Source organism: Vulpes lagopus, chromosome 22, assembly GCF_018345385.1.
Source record: "Vulpes lagopus strain Blue_001 chromosome 22, ASM1834538v1, whole genome shotgun sequence".
Lineage (NCBI taxonomy): Eukaryota > Metazoa > Chordata > Mammalia > Carnivora > Canidae > Vulpes > Vulpes lagopus.
In genome coordinates, this window is record NC_054845.1 from 9,579,696 (window position 1) to 9,606,089 (window position 26,394).

Consider the following 26,394-nt stretch of genomic DNA (forward strand, 5'->3'; position numbering starts at 1 on the left):
AAGTTATATAACTGTTACGGTCATAACTAACGGTAATTTTGGTCATTAGCAATAATCACCCTACTAAGGAACTTCCACCTCTTTTGTTCTGACACTATATATACTCTGCAAGGTCGGAAATCAGTTTCCACAGCTCCTGAAGATTGCTACCAGACATATTTTTAAAAATCCTTGTAGGGGGAGAGTGGGGGATTGCCTAACCGTGCAGAAATTTACCGCGGGACTACCATGTACCAGGCACTGCGCATATGGAGGCAACAGAGTCCCCTCTCTAGTAGGAAACAGACATGTAATCCAATACTTCAATACTTTTATGCTCAAAAACTTTAAATATTAAACAAATTCACATTTTTAGTCTACTTCCTCTGTCAAGCTTTTCCTTTGGTCAGTGGTGTTGTGTCATTCTGTGGATACCAGGTTATGGGTTTGGGATGGGGGTATCATTATTGTACAGTTTTTATTTTATTCAACCTCATTTTTTCCTTGATCTTTAAAGAACTGGGAAAGACTTCCTTCATTATGTCGTTGTTCTGAAACTAACAAGCAAAATGAACACAATAAAAAAGAATATATGAAAATACTTTATAAACTGTAATGTAATATTGAAACAAAAACTTATTATTTACAAATATAAAATAAAAATTGTCAGCCTTAGGCTCTCCATAACACAACTAACCAGTTTTAATCTGGGCAAACCAGTTTTCAACAGACTACCTGTAAGGGCATAGTCAGATATCTTTTCTTTGTTATGATCAGTAACTAAATGTCCTACTCATCATTAAAAATTTCTATTCTGTGTCCTCTGACCCAACAACTGCACAAACTTACATTGCCAAAGTAATGACACCAAACCATTATTTATAAGGCACACTTTTCCTTTTCTTATTTTTTATTTTCCAGGAAGAGCAATGGGTTATCATGGGTTACTCCTTTGTGTCTGCAGAATCTGTATTTTCATGCAAAGGTACCTAATCCCCAGGGAACCACTCCAACTAAAGTTATGTTCAAGGTATTTGAGCATTCTGAATTTGACTTTGACGACTGATACACAAAAGGAACTAGGGGCTCCTTTCCACCTTAGCTGCCCCATGGCCTAGAAGCGCTTCCGGAAACTCTGCTTATAAAGACTAGATGTGCTAAATCGACTTCTTTTAAACTGCTGGCGGTGGCGAGCCGGCTGTTCACAGAATCACCCATGAGGACAGGCACTCCTCGTTTAACTGCACTTTGCTTTATTGTGCTTCACAGACACTGCATTTTTTTTTATTTTTTTTTATTTTATTTTTACAGATTGAAGGTTTTGTGGCAACCCTGCATCAAGCAAGTCTCTTGGTACTATTGGTATAAAATATTCTTATATGAATCAACAATCCAAAATGTCCTACATCAAGCAATACTAGGAACATCTGAGATGCAAGTTCTCAAAATTCGCTGAGATCTTTGATTTTCAGAAAGTTTGGATTCTTTATAACAGTATTTTTCAAGGTGACTAAATATTTTTTATATTCTACAGGGAAATGTCATTCACGTTTTTCTAGCCAAAAAGAAAAAAAAACTATTTTAAAAGGCTGCTGGTATCTGGATAGCTACCCAAAATTGGTTTAATTATTTCATACATCACCTAAACAAGAAAGCAATTTCGTAACCAGAAATAGATAAACTGCATAAACAAACAACTCTCAAACTACCAAAGAGCTCTAAGGCTTACAAATAAGTAGAGTCATGGAAAATGTTACTTTTTCTGGAAAAGTTTTGCTTTATTTTGTAAAAAAGTAATGTTCTGAGTATATTTACTCTCTCAAAGTAATGATAAGCACTGAGTAAAAAGTACCCTGCTTTATGAACTTATTTTTAATACACCGAAGGCATACAGCCTCCTGAAGGTAGAAATCTGGGATCCAATTATAAAACTTAACACGTAAGAGTAAACACATACAACTGAATAGTTGTGAAAAAATAGAGGATCAATCCAAATAGTTTGTTTAAAAATATTAAGTTCAAGTTAAGTGGGGATTTTATGCATAAAAATCTTACTGTATAATACTGTATAATCAGAATGACTCCTCAGTGGTCCTCCCTGAGAAACAAATAGTAACTTAATTAAAAGCTAACATTTAACTTCTTTCCCAGAGGGCTTTCAAAACTTCACTATTCAAATATTTTAACGATTCATCCCGAAGACATGTTATATAATTCTCATCCCAAGACATGTTCTTGTGATGTATAAATAAATCTGCCAGCAAAAAAAAAAAAAAAAAAAAAAAGTATGGAAAAAATCTGGGAAAAGAAAATAGTTCAACAGAGTCAGAGTCAAAGTGTGTGGTCTTAAATTACTGTGCCCCCCCCCCCCCATTTCCTTTCACGAAGCCTTCTGAGACTGAAGGGAACCTGCGGGGCCTCACCTAGGTCCGCAGGTTCTCTCCAACCTTCCAGCTACCACGCAGCCCAGAGGAGCCTCGGGGTCACCCAGTGTCACCAGGCCGCGGGCAGCCTCGGGGTCACCCAGTGTCACCAGGCCGCGGGCAGCCTCGGGGTCACCCAGTGTCACCAGGCCGCGGGCAGCCTCGGGGTCACCCAGTGTCACCAGGCCGCGGGCTGCCTCGGGGTCACCCAGTGTCACCAGGCCACGGGTAGGCTCGGGGTCACCGAGTGTCACCAGGCCGCGGGCAGCCTCGGGGTCACCCAGTGTCACCAGGCCGCGGGCAGCCTCGGGGTCACCCAGTGTCACCAGGCCGCGGGCAGCCTCGGGGTCACCCAGTGTCACCAGGCCGCGGGTAGGCTCGGGGTCACCCAGTGTCACCAGGCCGCGGGTAGGCTCGGGCTCACCCAGTGTCACCAGGCCGCGGGCTGCCTCGGGGTCACCCAGTGTCACCAGGCCGCGGGTAGGCTCGGGGTCACCGAGTGTCACCAGGCCGCGGGCAGCCTCGGGGTCACCGAGTGTCACCAGGCCGCGGGCAGCCTCGGGGTCACCGAGTGTCACCAGGCCGCGGGCAGCCTCGGGGTCACCCAGTGTCACCAGGCCGCGGGCAGCCTCGGGGTCACCGAGTGTCACCAGGCCGCGGGCAGCCTCGGGGTCACCGAGTGTCACCAGGCCGCGGGCAGCCTCGGGGTCACCGAGTGTCACCAGGCCGCGGGCAGCCTCGGGGTCACCCAGTGTCACCAGGCCGCGGGCAGCCTCGGGGTCACCGAGTGTCACCAGGCCGCGGGCAGCCTCGGGGTCACCGAGTGTCACCAGGCCGCGGGCAGGCTCGGGCTCACCCAGTGTCACCAGGCCGCGGGCAGCCTCGGGGTCACCCAGTGTCACCAGGCCGCGGGCAGCCTCGGGCTCACCCAGTGTCACCAGGCCGCGGGTAGGCTCGGGGTCACCGAGTGTCACCAGGCCGCGGGCAGCCTCGGGCTCACCCAGTGTCACCAGGCCGCGGGTAGGCTCGGGGTCACCCAGTGTCACCAGGCCGCGGGCAGCCTCGGGGTCACCCAGTGTCACCAGGCCGCGGGCAGCCTCGGGGTCACCGAGTGTCACCAGGCCGCGGGTAGGCTCGGGGTCACCCAGTGTCACCAGGCCGCGGGCAGGCTCGGGCTCACCCAGTGTCACCAGGCCGCGGGCAGCCTCGGGGTCACCCAGTGTCACCAGGCCGCGGGTAGGCTCGGGGTCACCGAGGATCACCAGGCCGCGGGCAGGCTCGGGGTCACCGAGTGTCACCAGGCCGCGGGTAGGCTCGGGGTCACCCAGTGTCACCAGGCCGCGGGCTGCCTCGGGGTCACCCAGTGTCACCAGGCCGCGGGTAGGCTCGGGGTCACCGAGTGTCACCAGGCCGCGGGCAGCCTCGGGGTCACCCAGTGTCACCAGGCCGCGGGCAGCCTCGGGGTCACCCAGTGTCACCAGGCCGCGGGTAGGCTCGGGGTCACCGAGTGTCACCAGGCCGCGGGTAGGCTCGGGGTCACCGAGTGTCACCAGGCCGCGGGCAGCCTCGGGGTCACCCAGTGTCACCAGGCCGCGGGCAGCCTCGGGGTCACCCAGTGTCACCAGGCCGCGGGCAGCCTCGGGGTCACCGAGTGTCACCAGGCCGCGGGTAGGCTCGGGGTCACCGAGTGTCACCAGGCCGCGGGCAGCCTCGGGGTCACCCAGTGTCACCAGGCCGCGGGCAGCCTCGGGGTCACCCAGTGTCACCAGGCCGCGGGCAGCCTCGGGGTCACCGAGTGTCACCAGGCCGCGGGCAGCCTCGGGGTCACCCAGTGTCACCCGACGGCCTACCTAAGCCCACCCACCCTGGGCAGCGAGGAGGAACATTACTTAATCATTCAGCCACAAAGGGGACTTCTCTAGTGATTTTATTGTACTGCTTCGTTGCCTTAATACTAATCAACCATCAAAAAAAAATTTAAAAATTAAAAACCCGAAATTCAACTGTCCGGAGACAACCGCGGCCAAGTTGGGGAAAGGAGGCGGGAAGGCAGGCCCGACGGGCCCCGCCTCCCTCTTCCCCTCCTAGGGGACGCGGTCGTCTTTCCGTCTTTCCCGCGACGCCCGGAGAAACGCGAGGGGCTCCCTCCTGGCCCCGCCGCGGGGGGCGCTGGGGGCGGCCCGGCCGCGTCGCCGTCAGTCGTTCGGGCCTGGGCCGTTTTCAGTCCGCGCGTGCGCGGCGGGGGCTCCGGGGGGCGGCGGGGGCGGCGGGGGCGGCGGGGCGGGCGCGGCGGCGCGCAGAGGAGTCCGCTTGAGCTTTATGACCCGCGGCCCGGCGGCCTTCGGCTCGGAGGGCGGGACCCTGGCGGGAGGAGGGTGCGCGGCGCCGTTCTCGGCGTTCTGGGCGCGGGCGGCCCCGCCAGGAGCCGCGGCCTTGGGCGGCGCCCTCGGGCCGGGAGGCTGCGGGGCGCAGGCCGGGCGCACCCGGACCGACGCCGAGTTCTTGACCTTGATCTGGGTGCTGGTGGAAGGGCCCAGGAATCTGACCGGCTTGGGCCCCGGCCTGCAGTGCACACCTTCCTCCTCGTCTTCGCTGAACGCCACCAGCCGCCTGTGAACACAGAAGCAGGTCACGGTCAGCGGTACAGCCCGGGCCTCTCGCGGAAACCTCGCCGCGGCTCGTCCTCCTCCGGGCAGCCCCGTTCTCCTCAGGAGTCGGGGGCCTGCCCCGTCTCTCGCCCACCCAGGCCTACGGAAGACAGACTCCGAGCACCCCGTGTCCACACCGACGACGCGTCAGGGCTCGGCGGGGCAGGACGCCCTCGCTGGGCTCCCAGGCATCCTCACGTGACCCAGAGGACAACCCGGCAGGATCCCGACTGGCGGTTCCTCTCCCCCAGGACAACAGTACTGAGCGCTTCCCAGGTAGATAGACTCCTTGGGAAATGCTGCTGCATGTTCTCCTCTTGAAACGTCACGATCTCTATCAACAAAGGTTCTGGGGTCTAAAGTAAAGACATGCATTTAATCTTGGTCCATATTGTTCCCACTAATTCTGTGATGCAACATGTGGCAGCCCGTAAAATTAGCACTTTGTGACGCCGATTCTGGGAGCTGCGAGAATGGTCAAACCCACGGTCTAAGCGTTGAGTGCTTACTGAATTTGAGGTATTGGACAAACCTTCAAAGATTCCTGAATTGAGTTTGCCATTCGTTATAAAAAAGTCTGAAGAAGGTACAGTGTTGTTGGTTTTTTAAATTCTAATAAAATTCTATTTATTTAAACAATAACAACAACAAAAAAAAACCCCAAACCACCCTAGTTTACCCACTTTCCCCCTTTCCCCACCCCAACCCTGCCTCTGGCAACCACCTGTCAGTTCTATCTACCTGGATTTTTTTTTTTCCTTCCCTCCACATATTACATCACATGGTACTTGTCGGTCTTTGACTTATTTCACTTAGCATAATGCCCTCATGGTCCATCCATGTTGTCACAAACGGCAAGATTTCATTTTTATGGCTGAATAATATTCTACTGTGTGTGTGTGTGTGTGTGTGTGTATCTGTGTTATCCATTCATCTGTTAGCTGACACTTGGGTTTTCCCATATTGTAAATAATATTGCAATTAACGTGGGGGTGCATGTATCTTTTCAAGTTACTCTGCATTTTCACCCAGAAGTGAAATTGCTGGATCACACAGTAGTTGTACCTTCAATTTTCTGAAGAATCTCCATACTATTTTCTGTGGTGTCTGCACCAGTTTACATTCCCACCATAAGTGCGCCCTTTTCTCTATATCCTTGCCAACATTTGTTATCTCCTCTCTTTTTGAAAATAGCCATTCTAACATATCTGAAGTGATAGCTCATTGTGGTTTTGATTTGCATTTCCCTGATAATCACTGATGTTGAGCATCTTTTCATGTACCTGTCGGCCATCTGTTTGTCTTCTTCAGAAAAATGTCTATTATGATTTTCTGCTCATTTCTTTTAATCACTGTGGGGTTGTTTTGCTACTGAGTTGAGTTCTTCATATATTTTAGATTTTAGCTCCTTATCAGATATACGATTTGCAAATATTTTCACCCATTCAGCAGATACTCTTGATTTTGATGGTTTCCTTTGCTGTGTAGAAGTTTTTTAGTTTGATACAGTCCCACTCGTTTATTTTTGCCTTTGTTGCTTTCGCTTTTAGTGTCAGATACAAAAAAAGTCATTGCCAAGTCCTATGTCGAGGAACTTTTACTACCTCTGGTTTTTTTCCAGGAGTTTTATGATTTCAGATCTTGTGTTCAAGTCTTTAATCCACCTTGAGTTAATTTTTGTGTATGGTGCAAGATAGAGATCCAGTTGCATTCTTTTGCATGGGGATATCCAGTTTTCCCAACACTGTGTATTAAAGAGACTGTCCTTTCCTCATTATATCTTCTTAGCTCCTTTTGTTGTAAATCAGTTGGCCATATACGTGTGGGTTTATTTCTGGGCTTTCCATTCTGTTCCTCTGATCTATGTATCCAGTTTTATGCCAATACCATACTTCTTTATAGTTTTGTAATATACAGTAGTCTGCCCTTATACACAGTTTCACTTTCTGTAGTTTACATTACCCAGAGTCAACCATGGTCTAGAAGTAGAAGATCCTCCTTCTATGACCAGAATGTTAGTTATAGCCTAATGCTGTGTCACAATGTCTATGTCATTCGCTTCACTTCATCTCATCACAAAGGCATTTTATCATCTCACATAATCACAAGAAGAGTATAATAAATAAGATATTTTGAGAGACAGATCACATTCACATAACGTTTATAGTATATTGTTATAACTGTTCTATTTTATTGTTAGTTATTGCCATTAATCTCTTACTATGTCTAATTTATAAACTAAGCTTTATCACAGGTATGCACGTATAGGAAAAAACATAGTACATATACGGTTCAGTACTATCTGTGGTTTCAGGCATCCACTGGCAAGTCTTGGAGTTTATCCCCTATGGAAAAGGGGGGGATACAATGCTAGTTTGAAATCAGGAGCCATGTGTTTCTAGCTTTGTCAAATCTTTTTTCTCAGAATTGCTTTGGCTGTTCAGTATCTTTTGTGGTTCCATACAAATTTGAGGATTGTTTGTACTATTCCCATAAAAAATGCCTTTGGAATTTTGATAGAGATTGCACTAAATCTGTACATTGCTCTGGGTAGTATGGACATTTTTACAATATTAATTCTTCCAATCCTGGACGACAGACTATCTCTTCATTTATTTATGTTTTCTTCAATTTCTTTCAGTTCTTTCGCATCTTATAGTTTTAATACACAGGTCTTTCACCTCCTTGGTTAAATTTATTCCTATTTTATTCTTTTTGACGCAATTGTAAATGGGATTGTTTTCTTAATTTCTCTTTCTGATAGTTCATCATTTGTGTATAGAAACAAAGATTTTCATGTATTAATTTTGTATCCTGCAAATTTACTTAATTTATTAGTTCTAACAGTTTTGATGAAGTTTTAAGGTTTTCTAGATATACTATCATGCCAACTGCAAATCGTGCCAGTTTTACTTCTTCCTTTCTAATTTGGATGCCTTTTATTTCTTTTTCTTGCCAAATGCTCTGGCTAGAACTTCCAGTACTATGTTCAAGAAAAGTGGTGAGAGTGGGCATCCTTGTCTTGTTCCTGATCTTAGAGGAAAAGCTATCAGCTTTTCACCATTGAGTATGTTGCTAGCTGTGGGCTTGTTATATGTGGCCTTTATTATATTGAAGTGTAATCCCTCTATTCCCATTTTGTTGAGAGTTTTTATCATAAACTGTTGTTGAATAAACTTTTGTCAAATACTTTTTGACATAAACTTTTGTCAAATACTTTTTCTGTATCTGTTGAGATGATCATATGATTTTTGATATGATATCAAAACCGTCTGATAAATTTGTTTCAGTTCATGATGGTGAGGTAGGAAAATCTTGAATTTATCTCCTCCCATGGATACACTGAGTCTACATCTACATATGGAACAATTTCCTCTTAAAAAATAAAATTCTAAAGAATAGCTGAGTGACAACTACACGTCATTGGCAGAATGAAGGAAATAAAGATTAGAGCAGAAGTAAATAAAGACTATAAAGACAATAGAAAAGATCAATGTAACTAAGAGCTGGTTCTTTAAAAAGATAAACAAAGGGGAACCCTGGGTGGCGCAGCGGTTTGGCGCCTGCCTTTGGCCCAGGGCGCGATCCTGGAGACCCGGGATCAAATCCCGCGTCGGGCTCCCTGCATGGAGCCTGCTTCTCCCTCTGCCTGTGTCTCTGCCTCTCTCTCTCTCTCTGTGACTATCATAAATAAATAAAAAAAAAATTTTAAAAAAATAAAAAAAATAAAAAGATAAACAAAATTGATCAACCTTTAGCTAGACTCCAAAGAAAAAAGAGAGAGGACTCAAACAAAGTCAGAAATGACGAGGAGATGTTACAACTGATACCATAGAGATACAAAGGCTCATACGAGCTTACTACGAATAATTAATTACACACCAACAAATTGGACAACCTAGAAGAGATGGATAAATTTCTAAGGGATTAAGAGATACAAACTTCTAGTTATAAAATAAGTCATGGGAATGAAAAGTATAGCATAGGGGATATAGTCAATAATTAATATTGTATGTGACAAATGGTAACTACATTTAGTATGGTGAGCAATGCATAATGTAGAGAATTGTTGATTTACTATGTTGTACACCTGAAACTATATAACATTGTATGTCAACTATACTTCAATGGTTTTTTAAAAAGGAAATAAATAAATTTTTAAAAGTTCCTAGAAACATACAACATATTAAGACTGACTCATGATGAAACTGACCACCTGAACAGACTCATTACTAGTAAGGAGACTGAATTAGTAATCCAAAAGCTCCCAGGGCACCTGGCTGGCTCAGTCAGTGGAGCATGTGCCTCCTGATCTTGAGGTCATGAGTTCAAGCCCCACACAGGGCCTAGAGCTTACTTTAAAAAAAACAAAAACAAAAAGCAAAAATAAAAACCTACCAACAAACAAAAATGCAGAACCAAATAGTTTCACTGGTAAATTCTACCAAACATTTGAAGGAGATTTAATACCAATCCTTCTCAAACTCTTCCAAACAACAGAAGATGAGGGAACTCTTCCAAACTCTTTTTATGAGGCCAGGACAACCCTGATACCAAAACCAGATAAAAAATGCCACAAGAAAAGTAAATTACAGGCCAATATCCCTAGTGAACATAAATACAATATACTCAACAAAATATTAGCAAACCATATTCAACACAATACATTAAAAGGATCCTACACCATGATCAAATAGGATTTAATCCAGAGATGCAAGGATGGTTCAGCATCTATGAACTAGTCTATGTGATATACCACATTAACAAAATGAAGGAAAAGTCACAGGGAGCATTATTTGGAATGACCTGAAAACTGTCAAACAACCACTGCTGAAATACTGCCTGCTCCTACTGCTTGCATCAGTTTCACTTCATGAAGATCATGTCCTGACCAGGAAGTGTAACAGCAATCCCCCAAGTCCTCTCTCTTTCATCAGCACTGATGTGTTTTCAGAGGCTAATAAATATACCATAATGAACTTTGATCTTGGAAATAGGATCATAATGGCATGGTGATCTGAAAACTGGCGTGTAGTAGAGAATGCAAATATAATACATTCAAGCCTAAAACTACTGAACTAAATTTTCTTAAGTGAATCAAATGATTCTTTGGGACCTCACGGTTGCCTTTAAATCATCATTATCATTATCTTATCCATGAATCAAAAATAAAACCCCGATGTTTATAGCAGCAATGTCCACAATAGCCAAACTGTGGAAGGAGCCTCGGTGTCAATCGAAAGATGAATGGATAAAGAAGATGTGGTTTATGTATACAATGGAGGGATCCCTGGGTGGTGCAGCAGTTTGGCGCCTGCCTTTGGCCCAGGGCGCGATCCTGGAGATCCGGGATCGAGTCCCACGTCAGGCTCCCGGTGCATGGAGCCTGCTTCTCCCTCTGCCTGTGTCTCTGCCTCTCTCTCTCTCACTGTGTGCCTATCATAAATAAATAAAATAAAAATTAAAAAAAAAAAACAATGGAATATTCCTCAGCCATTAGAAACGACAAATACCCACCATTTGCTTCAACGTGGATGGAACTGGAGGGTATTATGCTGAGTGAAATGAGTCAATCGGAGAAGGACAAACATTATATGTTCTCATTCATTTGGGGAATATAAATAATAGTGAAAGGGAATAGAAGGGAAGGGAAAAGAAATGGGTAGGAAATATCAGAAAGGGAGACAGAACATAAGACTCCTAACTCTGGGAAATGAACTAGGGGTGGGGGCGGGGAGTGGGGGTGAATGGGTGACGGGCACTGAGGGGGGCACTTGACGGGATGAGCACTGGGTGTTATTCTGTATGTTGGCTAGTCGAACACCAATAAAAAATAAATTTATTATTAAAAAAATATGTTAAAAAAATAAAAAATAAAACCCCAGAGGAAAGACATACAGAGGAGAATCTCCTTAAAACCATTCCGGTTTGTTTTATTTTCTGTCCACATCTTCCACCAGAGAAACCAAGGTTTCTCAACCTTAGCATTATTGCCATTTATGGTGGGATTAAATCTTTGTTGTAGGGGCTGCCCGGTACATTCTAAGATGTTTAGCAGCATCCCTGGCCTCTACTTACTAGGTGCCAGTAGCATCTCCCACTCCACAGAGTCTCTAAATATTGCCAAATCCCCCCTATAAGACAAAACTGCCCCCAGTTGAGAAAACCACTGCTCTAGACCCAAACAATATTTGCTAACTCTAAGCTCAAAATGCAAAATAAATAATGATAGTAAAAAAGGGCCTTTAAGAAAAAAGATCTGTTTAAACAAGAGATAATGAACTACTAAAAACTAAACAAAACTCTGCATTTCTGTGGAAGATCCAAAGGGGGAGAAAAAAAGCAATCAAGAGATTCCATAGGGGCATTGAATCAAATTCTAGAACAGATGACCAAGAAATCAGAACATCTGAAAACCATGAATAATACCCAGACAATGAAAAACAAATATGATCTTAAATGTACTTAAAGTACAGTGAAAAGCACAGATGTGGAGTGAATTTAATGCTAACAATTCCATAGAATAAATGAAATGTCATCAAATAAAAATGCTATTTGTGGCAACAGGAAGGAGAAAAGAATTCAGAATAAGTCACAGGAAATTCCAAATATTAAGTCTAATAAGTAAGTCTTTGACTACTGCCAATAAAGCCTAGGATTTCACTCTTATAGGGAAAAATACCACAGCATACACTGTGTCCACTAGTATTCTTAAAATCATACTCTCCCAAAAAGAACATACTATAACTCAATTCTAGAGAATTATTTCCAGTTTTTACATAGTTTTGAATTTATCATGACTTACCTTTTGGTGGTAATGCAGAAAACTTACCTGGGGATTAATAAGTTTAGTAAGGTCAAGAACTATTATTCATTTCCCCAATAAAGGCAGTAAAGATACAGGTCACATTAAGAAAACAAAAAACAGTATCAACACAGCACAGACAACCTCTTCCGAACTGGGGCCATGTGACGGAGGCTTCCAAGTAAAGGCCGCTCCTCCAGAGTCCAACATTCTATCAGCTCATGAGGCACCCGCCAGTAGCTAACACCTGGAAGATCGAAAGGCATAATTAAGAGAGCCACTGTCCGCTGCAAATGCTTCAGCAGGCAGAAAGAGTTTGAAGTTCATGCCTCCTACTTGAAGAAGGTAGGGTGCTCAGGAAGCGTTCCCATGAAGCGCCGAGGTAATCGGGGCACAGCTCATAACCCAGGTCTAGGAATCGCTGGCTACCAGCCCCAGCTCCACCACTGATAATCGGCAGGTCGTTAAATGGGTCCTGGGCAGATGAGTGTGTGCTGGTTGAAGGCACAGGCTCTGGAGTCAAGACTCCCTGGGTCTGAATGTCACTTCTTATCATGCACTAATCATGCGACCTTGGGAAAGTTACTTAACTTTTCCGTGCCTTAATTTTTTCATCTGTGAAATGAGAGTAATAGTACATAGGTTTTTTGTGATGATTAAATGAGTAAATTAATGCAAAATGCTTAGTATATGGCCTGGCACTTAAACAATACAATATATGTGTGTGTGTGTGTGTGTGTGTGTGTGTGTGTGTGTCTATATGTCTATATATATATATATCTATAGGTGTCTTTATTTTATAATAATATACTAATATTATAAATTGTAGTGTTGACAGTAGTATAAGGATTGGACACTGAGGGTTCTAACTCCCACCCTGTCCACCTCACTGGGTTGCAGTAATCATCAAATCAGGGAAATTTTGTGAACCACCCTGTAAGGGCAACCAGTATATAAATATGAGCTGTCACTACCCTACAAGCATCTTTTCAAACAAGAATAGTCTTGAGTTAAATGTTAGGCCAAGACTGTGGTCAAACATATTTTCATTTTTAAATCGTAAGTTTCTGAATGAAAGTTGGAAATGTATTTTTATGAACTTTGAAAACATCATGCTGAGTGAAAAAGCCAAACACAAAAGGTCAGATATTGTATGATTCTGATTACATGAAATATCCAGAATAGGCAAATGCATTGATACACAAAACAAACTGGTGGTTGCCAGAGGCTGAAGAGAAAAGAGAATGGGGAGTAACAATTACAGGTACTGGCTTTCCTTCTGGGTGATGAAAATGTTTTGCAACTAGAGATGGTAGTTATATAACATTGTTAAAGGAGTAAATGCCACTAAAGTGTATACTTTGATTCTATGTTATACGAATTTCACCTCAATTTTTAAAAAAAGAGAATGATAAAAAAAAAAAGAGAATGATAAAAAATTATATGTAGATGCATTTAAAAAGGCTTTAAGGGATCCCTGGGTGGCGCAGCGGTTTGGCGCCTGCCTTTGGCCCAGGGCGCGATCCCGGAGACCCGGGATCGAATCCCACATCAGGCTCCCGGTGCATGGAGCCTGCTTCTCCGCTCCGCCTGTGTCTCTGCCTCTCTCTCTCTCTGTGACTATCATAAATAAATAAAAAATTAAAAAAAAAAAAAGGCTTTAAAAATGATGTTGAATAAAACCCTTTTTAAAAAGGAGCTTTGAAGTCCCAGGAATGGATATGGTGTCCTGGTTTGTTTGTTTTTTTAAAGATTTATTTATTTATGAGAGAGAGAATATGAGCAGGAGGGGCAGAGGGAGAGGGTAGAGAATTTCAAGCAGACTCTACACACCAAGTGTGAAGGCCAATGCAGGTCTTGATCCCACAACCCAGAGATCATGACCTGAGCCAAAACCAAGAGTTGGATGCTCAACTGACTATGCCACCCAGGTGTCCTGGTATCTTGTTTTTTAATCATTAAAGATTTAGTAATAAATATTAACCAATTTAGCAAGCTGGGCATATAAATTATTATATATAATAGATACGTCCAATATTCACAGAAGCCTATGAGACTTATGCTACAGAAACATTCCCAAATCTAATCCATTAAGACTTTTTAAAAGTCAGGTATATATAATTTACATAAAATAAAATCCACCCTTTTAACATACTCAGCTCATTGAGTTTTGATGAATGTATACAGTCAAGTAATCATAGCCACAGTCAAGACATCGAACATTTCTATCACCCCAAAAAGTTCCCTCTGCAATTAATGCCCTCCCCTTCATCCCCTAGTTTTGCCTTTTTAGGGGTGGCATATAAGTGGAATCATATAGTATACAGCCTTTTGCGTCTGGCTTCCTTAGCATGATGCTTTGAAGATTCATCCATGTTGATATACACATTAATGATCATTTCTTCTTATTGTTGAGTAGTATTCCATTATATGGATAGATCACAATTTTACTTTAAAAACTTTTACTTTTTTCCTGCCTATAAAGTAATTCACTTTCATTGTACAAAACATTGATAATATAGAAAATTATATATTTAAAAAATCACTTCTAATCCTAAAAGTAGGAATCATGGTTCATGACATTTTGATGAATCTGATTCCAATCTTTTTCTTATTAATATGACAGACACATAACTGAAAACAATTTACATTTCATTTTGTTTCCTACTTTTGATCACTCCATAATAGCTTATTTTATCATGGGCATTCATCTATGTAAAAGATTATTCATAATAATTTTATTTATTTATTTTTTTATTCATAATAATTTTAATAGCTATAGCTCAACTATATCCCATAGATGTACCAATAAGCATTTAATCCTCTATTACAGATATTGATCTTGTTTTTATATTTATTCTATTATGAATAATGCTTAGCTGAACACTGTTCATAAGCCTTTGTCTGCATTTGATTATAACCTTAAGGTAGGTACCTAGAAGTACAATTAGTGGGTCAAAGAATATGAACAATTCTGATGTTATGGATATATAATGATAAATTATTTCCCAATAAAGTATTATTAATTTTTACTCCTGCCAAGAATTCATGAGAGATCTTTATTAATCTAGTATAAAAAGAGAAGCCTCATCTAATATGTATTTCATTGATAAATAATGAGTTTGAACCTCTTGCCACATGTTTATCTCCTTTCCTGGAAATTTTGGGGTCATGAATCTTGCACATTTATTTACAAGAGGGGTTGAGCTGATTTTCTAATCAACTTAAATCATAAATCCTCTCTATTTTAAGGATATTCTTTGTCCAGGTAACAGAACATATTTATCTAAGTTTTTATTAGCCTTTTAATTTTATTTATGCTTTTTTTGTTTTAAATATATTAAATATCACATAATAAAATTTATTCATCTTTGTCTTTATGATTTATTTCTCGGTTAAGAAATCAATTATTTGCTTACGTTTCATTATAGTTTATTATAGCTTCATTTTTCATCCATAAATTCACCTGGAATTATTTTGATAAATGACGTGAAGTTAAAGTTCTGTTTTCTCCAAGGATATTTCTCAACTACTTATTAAATCATCTATCTTTTTATATTGGTATTTAATACTCCTTTATCACATAGTATTTTTATTCTTATAACTTCATTGGGGTTTACTTCTGATCTCTGCATCTATTCTTGTACCAGAAACATCTGGTTCTTATTATTACATGTAGTTCTTGTTATCCATATGTAGTATTTTTTCTATCACACAGTTAGACTCATTCCTCTAACGACGTCTACTTCCCAACATGTTCTTGGTGATTTTACTGGCTTATTCTATCAAATGTATTTTAGAATCACGTCCTCAAGATTCCCAAAAGCTCCACTGATATTTTGGTAGGAATTGTATTAAACCTATAACTTAATCTGAGAAGAACTGATGCCTTTACATGAAAAATATAAAATATATTTGGTATATTTCACCATAATCTTTGTGTCTTCTTTTTTTATAGCTGGATAGATGAACTGATGAATGGATAAGTATATTTCAACAGTTTTCTTCACAAAAGACTCAAGCATTTGATAGGTCAGTCCTAGTTATCTTGTTGTTCATTGCTATTGTGAATGGGATTTCCCCCTAAAATTTCTAACTAATCTATCATAAGTAAGCTGGTCTTTGTTTACTTATATTGTACCCAGCCAGTCTGGTCTATTAAACTCCTCATTTAAAATACCTTTGGTTGATTCCTTTGGGTTTCCTAAAAAGGCACACTGTCCACAAACAATAATTGTCTTCTTCCTTCCAATAATTCTTTCTCTTACTTCTGTTTCCTGTCTGATGGCTTTCCACAGGCCTTCCAGAATTGTGTTAAGTACCACTGATACTTCATTACGTGTTCTCTAAAAAGTTAACATCAGTCTTATGCTCTGTAAGCCAGTAGTCTCAGCTCTCCGCTTCAGCTTCCTGAGTCCATGGAGAAAGAAGCCCCGCCAGGGCCCTCCTGAAGCCTCCTGGGCAGACTGCCAGTCCAGAGGCACAAGAGGAAACACAGAGAACACCAAGGGGGTTTTGTTCCTCAATTTAAGCCTAAGTGCCTCAAAGTCAATTAAATCTAAAATTAAAAAGCTTAAAGAGAACAGCACTTTTTCCTATCTGTTTGCAGGGTATGTAGAAAAAAATAAAGGAGGAAAAGTGAGGCGGACAAAGCTGAGGAAAGGAAGGGCTGGTACTAGCACCCTGCCTGAAAGAGAAACAGGTGATGGGAGAGCTTTTAAAAGCCTCTTCCTCTCCTTTTACTCAATCTTATGTTGCTTGCAGTGTCTGTCTCTACCAGCTTTTAAGATCATTTGAGGACCAAGATGTGTCCTATTTCACTGTGGATCCAACCTTAGAACTTCTTATAGTGTTTGCACCTAATAGACACTCAATACATACTTGTTAATTAAGAAAAAAATAGGCATAGGGACACCTGGGTGGCTCAGCAATTGAGCATCTGCCTTCAGCCCAGGGCCTGATCCTGGAGACCAGGGATCAAGTCCCACATTGAGCTCCCTGCATGGAGCCTGCTTCTCCCTCTACCTGTATCTCTGCCTCTCTCTCTCTCTCTCTCTCTTTCTCAAATAAATAAATAAATATCTTAAAAAGAAAAAATAGGCATAGAACAGTAACTCTTTGTGATCCTTAAGCAAGTGTCATGGCCTCTCTGAGACTCAGTTTTCTCATCAATAAAATGGTACATAGTATCCAGAATTGTTTTAAGACTAAGAGGTACAGAATGTAAACTTCTTATCACACTGGATACTAAATAGCATTATTATTATCAAATAATATAAGCAGTTAATAAAAATGGCCAAATTTTAAAGTGTGCATTTAAAGATGATGTTTCCTAAGCATTCTTCAGACATCTTCTGTGGCATTATTTTCAGTTTTTAAATTTTTTCTTTTTTTTTTTCAAGATTTTCCTTTTAAGTAATATCTACCTAACATGGGGCTTGAACACTCAACCCCGATATCGGGAGTCACACATTAATTAAATCTAAGATTAAATTTATCCATATGTAGTATTTAGTAGTTCTGGCAGGCACCCCTCCTTTTTTTCTTTTGATTATACATTGTATGCTTAATTTAAAGGTATACTTCCTAGGAACAGTGCTAGGTCTATAGTAGATGCTAAATAAACCCTTTTTAAACTGAACTAATTTAGCACAACTAACAGATGCTGAAATTATAAACCATTTTTCAGGTTACTAGGTTATGAACTATTAGTAATATCTAGCAACTCAGGAGTCTAACCATTTTTTAAAGATTTATTTATTTATTTCAGAGAGAGAGAGCAGGGGGAAGGGCAGAGGGAGAGGGAGAGAGTGTCCCAAGCAGACTCTGTGCTAAGTGCACAGCCTGACACAGGGCTAGATCTCATGACCCTGAGATCACGACCTGAGCTCAAACCAAGAGTCGGACACTTAACCAACCTAGCCACCCAGGCACACCAAGAGGTCTAAGATTTTTAAGCAAACTGCCTCAATCAATGATACTATGAGGTGATAAACATACAAAGAAATACCTGACGTATAGAAAGAAATACTTTCTCAAAAAAAGAAATGCAGCATTTGAGCTTACTTTGTTTTATTAAGGAAAAGTCTACCTTATGCCATGAAATAAAAGAATTGTACTATACCTTTTCCTTCCCAGGCATCAAAGGCATCCATCATTTTCTTCAGTTCAGCTACTGAATAATAGCTCCAAATATACTGAACATTATTTCCCGCCTCTCTAGAAATATTGCAAAAGGTGATTAAAACATACTACCTAAGTATGAATGTGTGTATAGACACACACACACACACACACACACACACACACACACACACACACACCCCTAACAGATACTCACCAAGTACTTGTTAAATTAAGGGGAAAAATATGTTGTTCTTGAATAGCTGTTCTTCTGTGACCCTTCCTCAAGCACATAGAGAACATACTATATATTATATACTATGAGTATACTATACTATACTCATGCTAACCTGTATTTCATCTCTTTTTACTGTGGTAAAGTACTTGTTAATTCTGCAATACAGACTGTGCAGACAAATCAACAAATCTTTAAGAATAAGTTTTCTAAAAAAAAAAATTACCTAACCCGAGGAAAATTTTTAAAGGATTCACCTTTGGCTAAAACTTTCATAGCATTATGCCAGGCACTCATATATCTTATTTAAAAATCCTGTAAAGAATTCAGAAAACTATGACATATTTAATACCTACTAAGCAAGTTCATGTGGTCATTCATCAGTCACTAATATGTGACCCAATCCAAACACCCAGAGAATTTAAAAACAACAACAACAACAACAAAAATCCAACCCAGAGCAGCTAAGTGAATTGACCAATGTTAAGTAAGTTTACAGAAAAAATATTAAGAGAATAACCCTTAAGAATTTGACATGTTCAAAGAATAGAATTTTAAGGCTGGGAGGGACCAAGGAAGTCCTTTATCATTTCTCAGAACAGGACACCAAGGCACAGGCCTGTCCTGGGTCACTCAGAAGGCCTGCCGACTTCTAAGCAGTGCTTCTGCTACTGGACTGTAGTCCAGGGGAGACAGCCAGGGAGGTGGCTTTGCTCTCCTTTCTTTCCTTTTTTTAATAAAGCCTCTCAGGGGATTCTGATGCCCAGCAGAGAGGCAATCTACTAGACCACTGTGGATGTCCTATAGCTTACATATATGTGAAATGGTCTTAATTACAATCTCTTCATGAAGCAAGCCTGTCTTGACAGCCATGAAAGCTCACACTGCTCGCCAGGTGTTGACGATCTTTTCTAGTCAACCACGTACTCCATTCAGTTAACACCTCTTACTAGAGACCAAGACTTTATTTTGTTCCTTTTCATATTCAAATATGGACGTACCTTTTAAAAATGCTTTTACTGTGAATTCTTCCTCCCAGCTGCTTATCAATAGCATCTGTTCCATCAGTTTTTGTGGAATATACACCAATAATTCTACTCTCACAGCTTGCACCAGATGTGTTAAGATAGTGGAGAACCCAAACTGTTGGTTTATTGCAAACTAAACCATATGAATCACAGAAGTCTGTTAAAGCCTGAAGCAAAAAAAATATACAAAATTTGAATTTAATTCTGGAGGAAAGTAAAAATGAATCTGCTCTATTACTTTCATGTAAAGCTGCAATTTCAGTTGGTCATAAAGGAAATAAAAAGATCATAAATTTCAGCCTAGTCTCTATGCCTTGAAAAACCAAACATGCTTTTGTTGAATATGGGGTGGGGGTGTGGCAAATCACAAAAAGCACCACCCAAAAACCCAACACCTTTTCATGTATAGAACCTTTTTCCACAGAGAAATTGTACTTTCCTCCCTCCCCCTTTAGCCTCACTACCAACATCACTTTTAATTTTAAAATCTTTGTAATGACTAAAAATTAGACCTTTTAAAACTTTATTTCCTCCCCAATTTCCCATTTGACTCAATCTCCCTTTCACCTTCTACTCATTAAGACCCATGGTTGATGCTTATTTTTAACTCCAAGGCCAATCATGAATTAACCAGATTAATGTGTTCTTTTCCACTGAAAGATATGAATATAGGAACTCACTGCAAACTGCGGCCTTTATCTACCATTCATTCATTCATTCATATGAATATTAAGAAACTACTAATGTGGTAAGCAGTGTCCAAAGTCCTGGACACAGAGTCCCAATCCTCCTTAAGTTTATAGCCAATGTAAAACACAGAGAGACAATACCCCTCAGCACACAGTATAAGTGCTACCAGGTGAGCTTATGATGTGCCAAGGGACACACAGTAGTATGGCTTCACCCAGTGGAGTGGCAAGGGCCTTCCCGGGAGAAACAGCACTATTCCTGAGAAAGCCCTGAGGACCGGCACTTGTATCTGCTTTATTTGGTATGCCAATTTCCTGGAATAGTGCCTGACACAAAGGAAATGCTTAAAATTTACTGACTCGGTGAATGAAAACAGGACCCTAACATGTCTTACATTTTCATTTAATATTGCTATCTAACTATATGTTGTATTTCTTTGTGTCCTACACAGTCCCTAAGGCAGTGCTCTATACACCAAAAACATGTGAGATAAGTATGTGTTGGTTGACATAGGGAATATACACACGCTATGTCCCTTTTGCATACAAATCAGAAATAAAAGACTATAGAGTTGAGACTTCAGAAGATGAAATGTTACCCTACCCCAACTTTCTAGTTTGGCTCATTTAGCCTCATTCTGCAGATAGATGTGGCAAATAACACCAAAGAACTGTCCAATGACTCAATTTCTAAATAACTTCAGTAGCAGAACCAATGCAAATTCCATGTGGTTGACTTAAAGGGGATCTGGAACCAAATCAACTTTCTCTTCATGCTACACTAATAACAATACCCTCAGCTTCCTCTCCTAAGCCAATGTCCAAATCAAACCAATTCAGATCAGTTGTTACTATTATTAATTATCTAGAAAAAATATTTTCCTTTGAGATCCCCACAGGTGCTAAAGGCAAATATAATACTTAACAGTAAGACAGAAACAAGTAATGAAGCTTTTCAAGTCATATAAAACTCTTTAAAATGTGATTTAAAGGAAGAGCATCTTGGGCAGCCCAGGTGGCTCGGCAGTTTAGCGCTACCTTCAGCCCAGGGCCTGATCCTGGAGACCTGGGATCGAGTCCCACATCGGGCTCCCTGCATGGAGCCTACTTCTCCCTCTGCCTATGTCTCTGCCTCTCTCTGTGTGTCTCATGAATAAATAAATAAAATTAAAAAAAAATAAAAATAAAAAAAATAAAGGAAGAGCATCTTAAGAAAAGATTGATCTCAAAGTGAATTAAACAAACCAATTACTAAGTTTTCACTTAGTAACAAACTGCTACACTCACTAAATCAGGTAGGAGATTTTATACAATCTTTTACTTATCATGACCATTCTTTTAGTCCTTTCAGTAAACAAAATAATACCACTATATCCTTACATACTACAGTATTGCTGTTAATTTACGAAGAACCTAAAAAGCAGAATATTTCTATTAAAAAAGCCATCAAAAAAATATTAAATCTTCAATGAGAAATAAACACCCCATAAACCTCTGAGTGGCAATGTAATATACTTTCCTAAGAAGTACACAGAATTTTGGCTTTAAAAAAATTAGTAGTAATTCAGAAAAGTGTCTTCCAAAGTTAGGAAAAGTAAAACTTTCTCTAGTTTGGTTTATGTGACAACACAGGCTATGCAAAATAACACACATTGCTTTGTGTATAAAAATGTATATATATGTACACATATATATTTTTTAAAACTTAAAAAAATGCCAAGACCTTTTTAAGTTCTATATTTGACCTTAAAGAATATGTCTCCATTTCATTGGCCAAGTGGTCGGACAGGCTGTATGGATAAGGGATGCCAAAATAATCAGCCTCTTCCTGCAGAGCAATTCGGGTTTGCTCATCTGTGGGAATGTGAACTTCTCCGTGAAGATAATCCAAAAGGTATTTAAATAGATGTCCATCGCGGTCAATCACACAAGCCCCTAGAAAACATTCACTTCAAAAATGAGTGCATAGATACATATGACCATGGATAAAATCATCAAACTAAAATCAGGCTGAAGACCTCTCCAATTAGAAATGTTTCTTTCTCACAAGAGAATTAATAGCTACTGTTCAAAAGGGTTTAGTCAAATTTGGTGATCCTCTGTTTTCTCACCCACCACATAGGAAAATGTATCCCAAGGTCCATCTGGGATTTTGGATGCAATGACTGTATTCCCTGCTATGGCCATTCAAAAGCCACAGAGACCCCAGATGGCTTCTGAAATGTAAGCTTACCCCCAACCCCAGCCCTGCCCAGCCAGGGGACACATACGGAGTTCGTCCCTAATGAGGGCATGCCCGTTAATAAGTCATGTTCATCTGTAAGTCAACCTGTAGTTTCACTGACATATAAACCCAGGGCTCGGCTCCTAATGCTACACTGGTACTACTTTATGACCAAAGGTTTTTTTAGACAATTTAGCAGAGTTGGTATGAGGTTACTCAATAATTCCTTTTCTCCCTCGATTGGCTTAGAATACAAGGGATTAAGAAGTTAAAACTTGGAGACAGAAAAACCTCAATCCCTGCTTATCATCTTTTCACCAGCCACCTTCCTGCCCACATGGCCACCAAGCCCTGGACGCCAGCCGTTGGTGTTTTCCATTCTTTCAACTGCCCGTCAGCTGGCAAAGCACTCTCTCAAAGCCCAGGGTTACTAACAGCCCCTCGTGCTCAAGACTCCTCACTCTCTCTCTTCTGACACGGAAGCAAGAGTGGGTTCTCTGAGCCCCAGAACAGTGCAGGTGTGCAAAATGCCTTACTCGAGTTGCTGAGGTTTCTCTACAACCAGTCGTAGGTTCAGTAAACACCAGAGCACTCCAAGCAGGGAGAGCAGCCCAGGTCCCTACCCTTGTGTTTTAGTTTTTTCTGGAACACTAATTTTCAGTCCCCTACCACCAGGTGACCGATGGTACACTGCACTAACATTTTCTCACGTGTACACATCAGCCCACACAAGGCTACGCAGCCAGATTAGGTGGCAAGTCTAACACCAATTCTACACTGCCGGTGACTGCCCTGTGAACAAAGAAGGCGGCTGCTCTCTCCAGAGAAATCGAGGTTTTAACTTGAAGAACACAGAGAGAAGCCTCAATACCTTTCCCCACAGAGTTGCACGACTAAAACAGCTTTCCAGATATAATCAACCCCCGTCCTGAGGTCATGGTAGGCCTTTACACGCAGACGTCTTTTTGTCACCTTTTAGTGACAGCATCGCAGATTCTGGAAACTGGCATTTCATTTCTCCCCGTATTTAATAAATCTCCAAACAGCTTTAATGGTTTCAATAATTAGCATACTAGTCGAATATATTCTACTGTAATTAGGAAAACCGAAGGGAATTTAAACTAGACTATTTTAGTGAATATTTATGATCATGCTTACAGACTTTAGATATTTACCCGATTCATCTGTTTTTAGAGGGAAACGACCACTGAACATGGATGCCAGCATCGAGTCTTTAAAGCGGCACAAGGACTCACGTCTGGCTGTGTAAATACAGCCACCAACGTTCAGTCGAAGAATATCTAACACCTTTTCTTCTGCCTCGTGACCTTCCATCGCTCCCAGCAACACCTGGATTTTTGCCTTCAAACACTCTCAGAAACTGCACAATAGCAGTGGTCCTGGTCCACCTCTGTAAAAACAAAGAACCATCACTGCTGACACCGCCAACAATACACTAAGTAGATAATAAAACAAACATATTTTAATGTGACTCAAAATAAATTTCTCAGCACTGACAATATTGAAGGACTTTATGTAATATGAAAGAAGTTTGAGATACCAGCTGAGAAGCTGGACAACTTTGGCTCTGAGTATTCGTAAATGCTGAACCCTCACCAACCAAATCATAGCTACTGAAATGACTGTTTAAAGAATTAAACAAAATAATGCATTGTCACCTATAAGGCAGAGGTGAGGTTAGCTTAGGTTCTTTGATCTTCCCATGACTTTACAGTAAGCCTGAGGGAGCTGTCTAGCCTGCAGAGGGGTCAGCACGTACCTCGGGATTAGGCTGCTGGGCTCTACTGCCTCTGAGGTGGGGCAAATTACTCTCCTCTGCCTGCTTCCTCATCTGTAAGATGGAGCCAGGGATGGTGCCCACCTCAAAGGACTATCAGAGGAATAACCGCAGAACATAAAAACTGCATCTAGAACAGTCTCTGGCTCAGGGACAGTCCTCCATACATGACAAATATTGTCTTTAAGGATATAAATTTCACCATAAGGTGTATACTGAGGGATCGATATTGGCCCTGGAGATTTCAGGAAACGTAAGAGCAGAAATGATTAACAATGGTTATTGTAGTTCCTAAGTTAGATAACTAAGGAGTGTATAATTTAGCAACTGAGGTCACAATTTGATGTATACCAGTAGCCAGACTGGTCCAGACAAGCGACTGATAACATCCCTAAATCATCCGGCTTCTCCATTCTAAAATGGCTGAAGCTTTAAAGAAGTTTTAAGGACTTGATCCCTTAAGCAATTCCAGGAGCTGGATGAACCCCAGGTGACCGTGGGGTTTCTACGGAACCTAAAACAATGCTGGGATGAAAGAGGCACAGACACGCTCCCTGATGTCACTGCGTATTTCATAGCAAATGTCAAATGGCTGCCAAGAGGCTCCATTATATCCATGGCAACTCATTTTTACTATGTGATCAACTAGCATCCTTTTGTAGACGCTCCAATTTAGCGGGTCTCCAATGAATTGGGGACAGGAGGCCAGTGGTGTCTGATGAAAACAATGTGTGTCAAACATGCTCGGTGGACAGAGACCCATATGGACCAATGATCCAGCTTTCAAGGAGCACTTGTCGATGGGACTTCTTTTGCTGCCTACAAGTCCTAGGAGCAGCTGGGCGATGATCCATGTGAGAGAACCGCCTCTGACCCCTGGGGTGCAACTGGCTCTCGCTGCCCCAGGTAGCAGCTTCCTGAAATCCATCTATTCTTCAAAGCCACAGGCAGGTGTCTCTACTGGCGTGACCTTCCCAGGGACCACCTCCCACCCCCTCCAGTTAGAATCTGTGCACAGTCCACCTAATATACTTCATAATCGCTCTTAATAATTCCCATTTCCTCGGTGCTTATTATGCAGGAGACACTTGGCAGCAATTATCTTATTAAAGCCCTACTGGATAGGACTGACCGTCCCTACCGACAGACGAGGAGAAAGCGAGCGATGGGAGCAGGGTCCACACTCGGGCTGCCCCGCTGGTACGTGGTCAGCAGGGCCAGCTGCACCCCTCGCTGCCTACTTCTGCATCCCTAATTCTCGCGACCTGGGCGCTTCAGCCGCCAGGCACCTGTCCACCTGGAGGCTTCTGGTCGACAACAGGAGCACGGCAGCAGCCTGAGTACAGGGATGAGGAGGCACCCCGCCTAAGTCAGCTTCTCCTACGGCAGAGAACCATCCATCACCGTTCCGAGGCCCCAGCCTCGGGTGCGCCCCACTTAGACCCCCTGCTGTGTCGGAAGCGCCCTGCCCCTGGGAGGTGCCCCCCATGCGGCTCCGTGACCACCTGCACCAAAACCATCAGAGTCGCTTGCTGCAAATTCAGATTCCCGGGCCGCAGCACGGTCGGGTTCAGAAAGTCCCACGCGGGGTGGGAAGTCCGCCCGCGGACCCCACTTGGAGAAACGCTGCTCAAGGGGCTCGCACTCCTCCCACGAGGCGGGACGAAAGCGGAGGGGCCCCGCCCAGAAAGCCCCGCCGGGGTCTCCCCGCTGCCCGGGGACCCCGAGTCGGCCCGAAGCCCGAGGCTGCAGCCCGGGGCGCCCGTGACGCCGGCGCGATCCGGGCCCTTCCCCGGGAGGCCACCCGGCGCCTCCCGGGCCCGCGGCCCACCCGTCGCCCCGGTCCTCGGCACGGGCGGGGCCGGGTAGGCGGCCTCCCCGACTGACCTGCGGCCCGCCCGGCCCTCGGCGCGGCCGCCGGACGCCGCGGGGCCCGACGCGGAAGTGAGGGCCTCCTCCGCTGCCCGGCAACTCGTGCAGCAGCGCGGCCCCGGCGGCGCCCCCCTGCGGCCCGGCCCGGCGGCGGCTACGGCCGGAAAGACGGAGGCCCCGCCCCCGGACACGCCCGCCCCGCCCCGGGATGGCCCCGCCCCCCGGACACGCCCCGCCCCGGGATGGCCCCGCCCCCGGACACGCCCCACCCCGCCCTCTGGGCAAGCCCTCTGGACTCGCCCTCTCCGCCCCGGGCTGGCCCCGCCCCCGGACACGTCCTGCCCCCGGGCTGGCCCCGCCCCGCCCCCGGACACGCCCCGCCCCGCCCTCTGGACTCGCCCTCTCCGCCCTGGGCTGGCCCCGCCCCCGGACACGTCCTGCGCCCGGGCTGGCCCCGCCCCCGGACGCGCCCTCTGGACACGCCCTCCCGCCCCCGGGCTGGCCCCGCCCCGCCCCCCCGGACACGCCCCTCCGCGCCCCTGGGCTGGTCCTGGATACGTCCCGGACGCC

At 43.2% G+C, this 26,394-nt stretch overlaps 1 protein-coding gene and 1 long non-coding RNA gene across 5 annotated transcripts; one reads left to right on the top strand and one right to left on the bottom strand.

The window, feature by feature from the left end:
* Nucleotides 1-4,317: 4,317 nt before the first annotated feature.
* KCTD18 (potassium channel tetramerization domain containing 18) lies at nt 4,318-25,989 on the bottom strand. 3 transcript variants are annotated; one of them, XM_041737711.1, is made up of 8 exons: nt 25,840-25,946; nt 25,094-25,332; nt 23,330-23,565; nt 21,654-21,865; nt 19,215-19,408; nt 17,980-18,074; nt 12,000-12,102; nt 4,318-5,012 (listed from the first exon to the last, which is right to left on the bottom strand). In XM_041737711.1, exons 3-8 carry the CDS (start codon nt 23,487-23,489, stop codon nt 4,598-4,600), a joined length of 1,179 nt encoding a protein of 392 aa, XP_041593645.1. In that variant the 5' UTR covers nt 23,490-23,565; nt 25,094-25,332; nt 25,840-25,946; the 3' UTR covers nt 4,318-4,597. The 3 variants fall into 3 exon arrangements, with proteins under 3 accessions (XP_041593645.1, XP_041593644.1, XP_041593646.1); XM_041737710.1 differs by lacking the exon at nt 25,094-25,332 and having other exon boundaries at nt 25,840-25,989; XM_041737712.1 differs by lacking the exons at nt 25,094-25,332; nt 25,840-25,946 and adding an exon at nt 23,935-24,103.
* Nucleotides 5,008-23,476, top strand: LOC121480794. Of its 2 annotated transcripts, XR_005985107.1 has the most exons (4): nt 5,008-5,326; nt 15,814-15,887; nt 22,053-22,153; nt 23,349-23,463. It is a non-coding gene; the product is annotated as an uncharacterized LOC121480794 (long non-coding RNA). The 2 variants fall into 2 exon arrangements; XR_005985106.1 differs by lacking the exon at nt 22,053-22,153 and having other exon boundaries at nt 23,349-23,476.
* Nucleotides 25,990-26,394: the final 405 nt, after the last annotated feature.

What these genes read in the sequence shown, in the direction of transcription:
- KCTD18 (XM_041737710.1), bottom strand. Translation starts at nt 23,489, where the DNA reads ATGGAAGGTCACGAGGCAGAAGAAAAGGTGTTAGATATTCTTCGACTG. An exon ending in TCTAAAAACAGATGAATCGG is followed by an intron (nt 21,866 to 23,329) that starts GTAAATATCTAA and finishes AATGTTTTCTAG; the next exon opens with GGGCTTGTGTGATTGACCGC. An exon ending in TGATGCCTGGGAAGGAAAAG is followed by an intron (nt 12,103 to 17,979) that starts GTATAGTACAAT and finishes TCGATCTTCCAG; the next exon opens with GTGTTAGCTACTGGCGGGTG.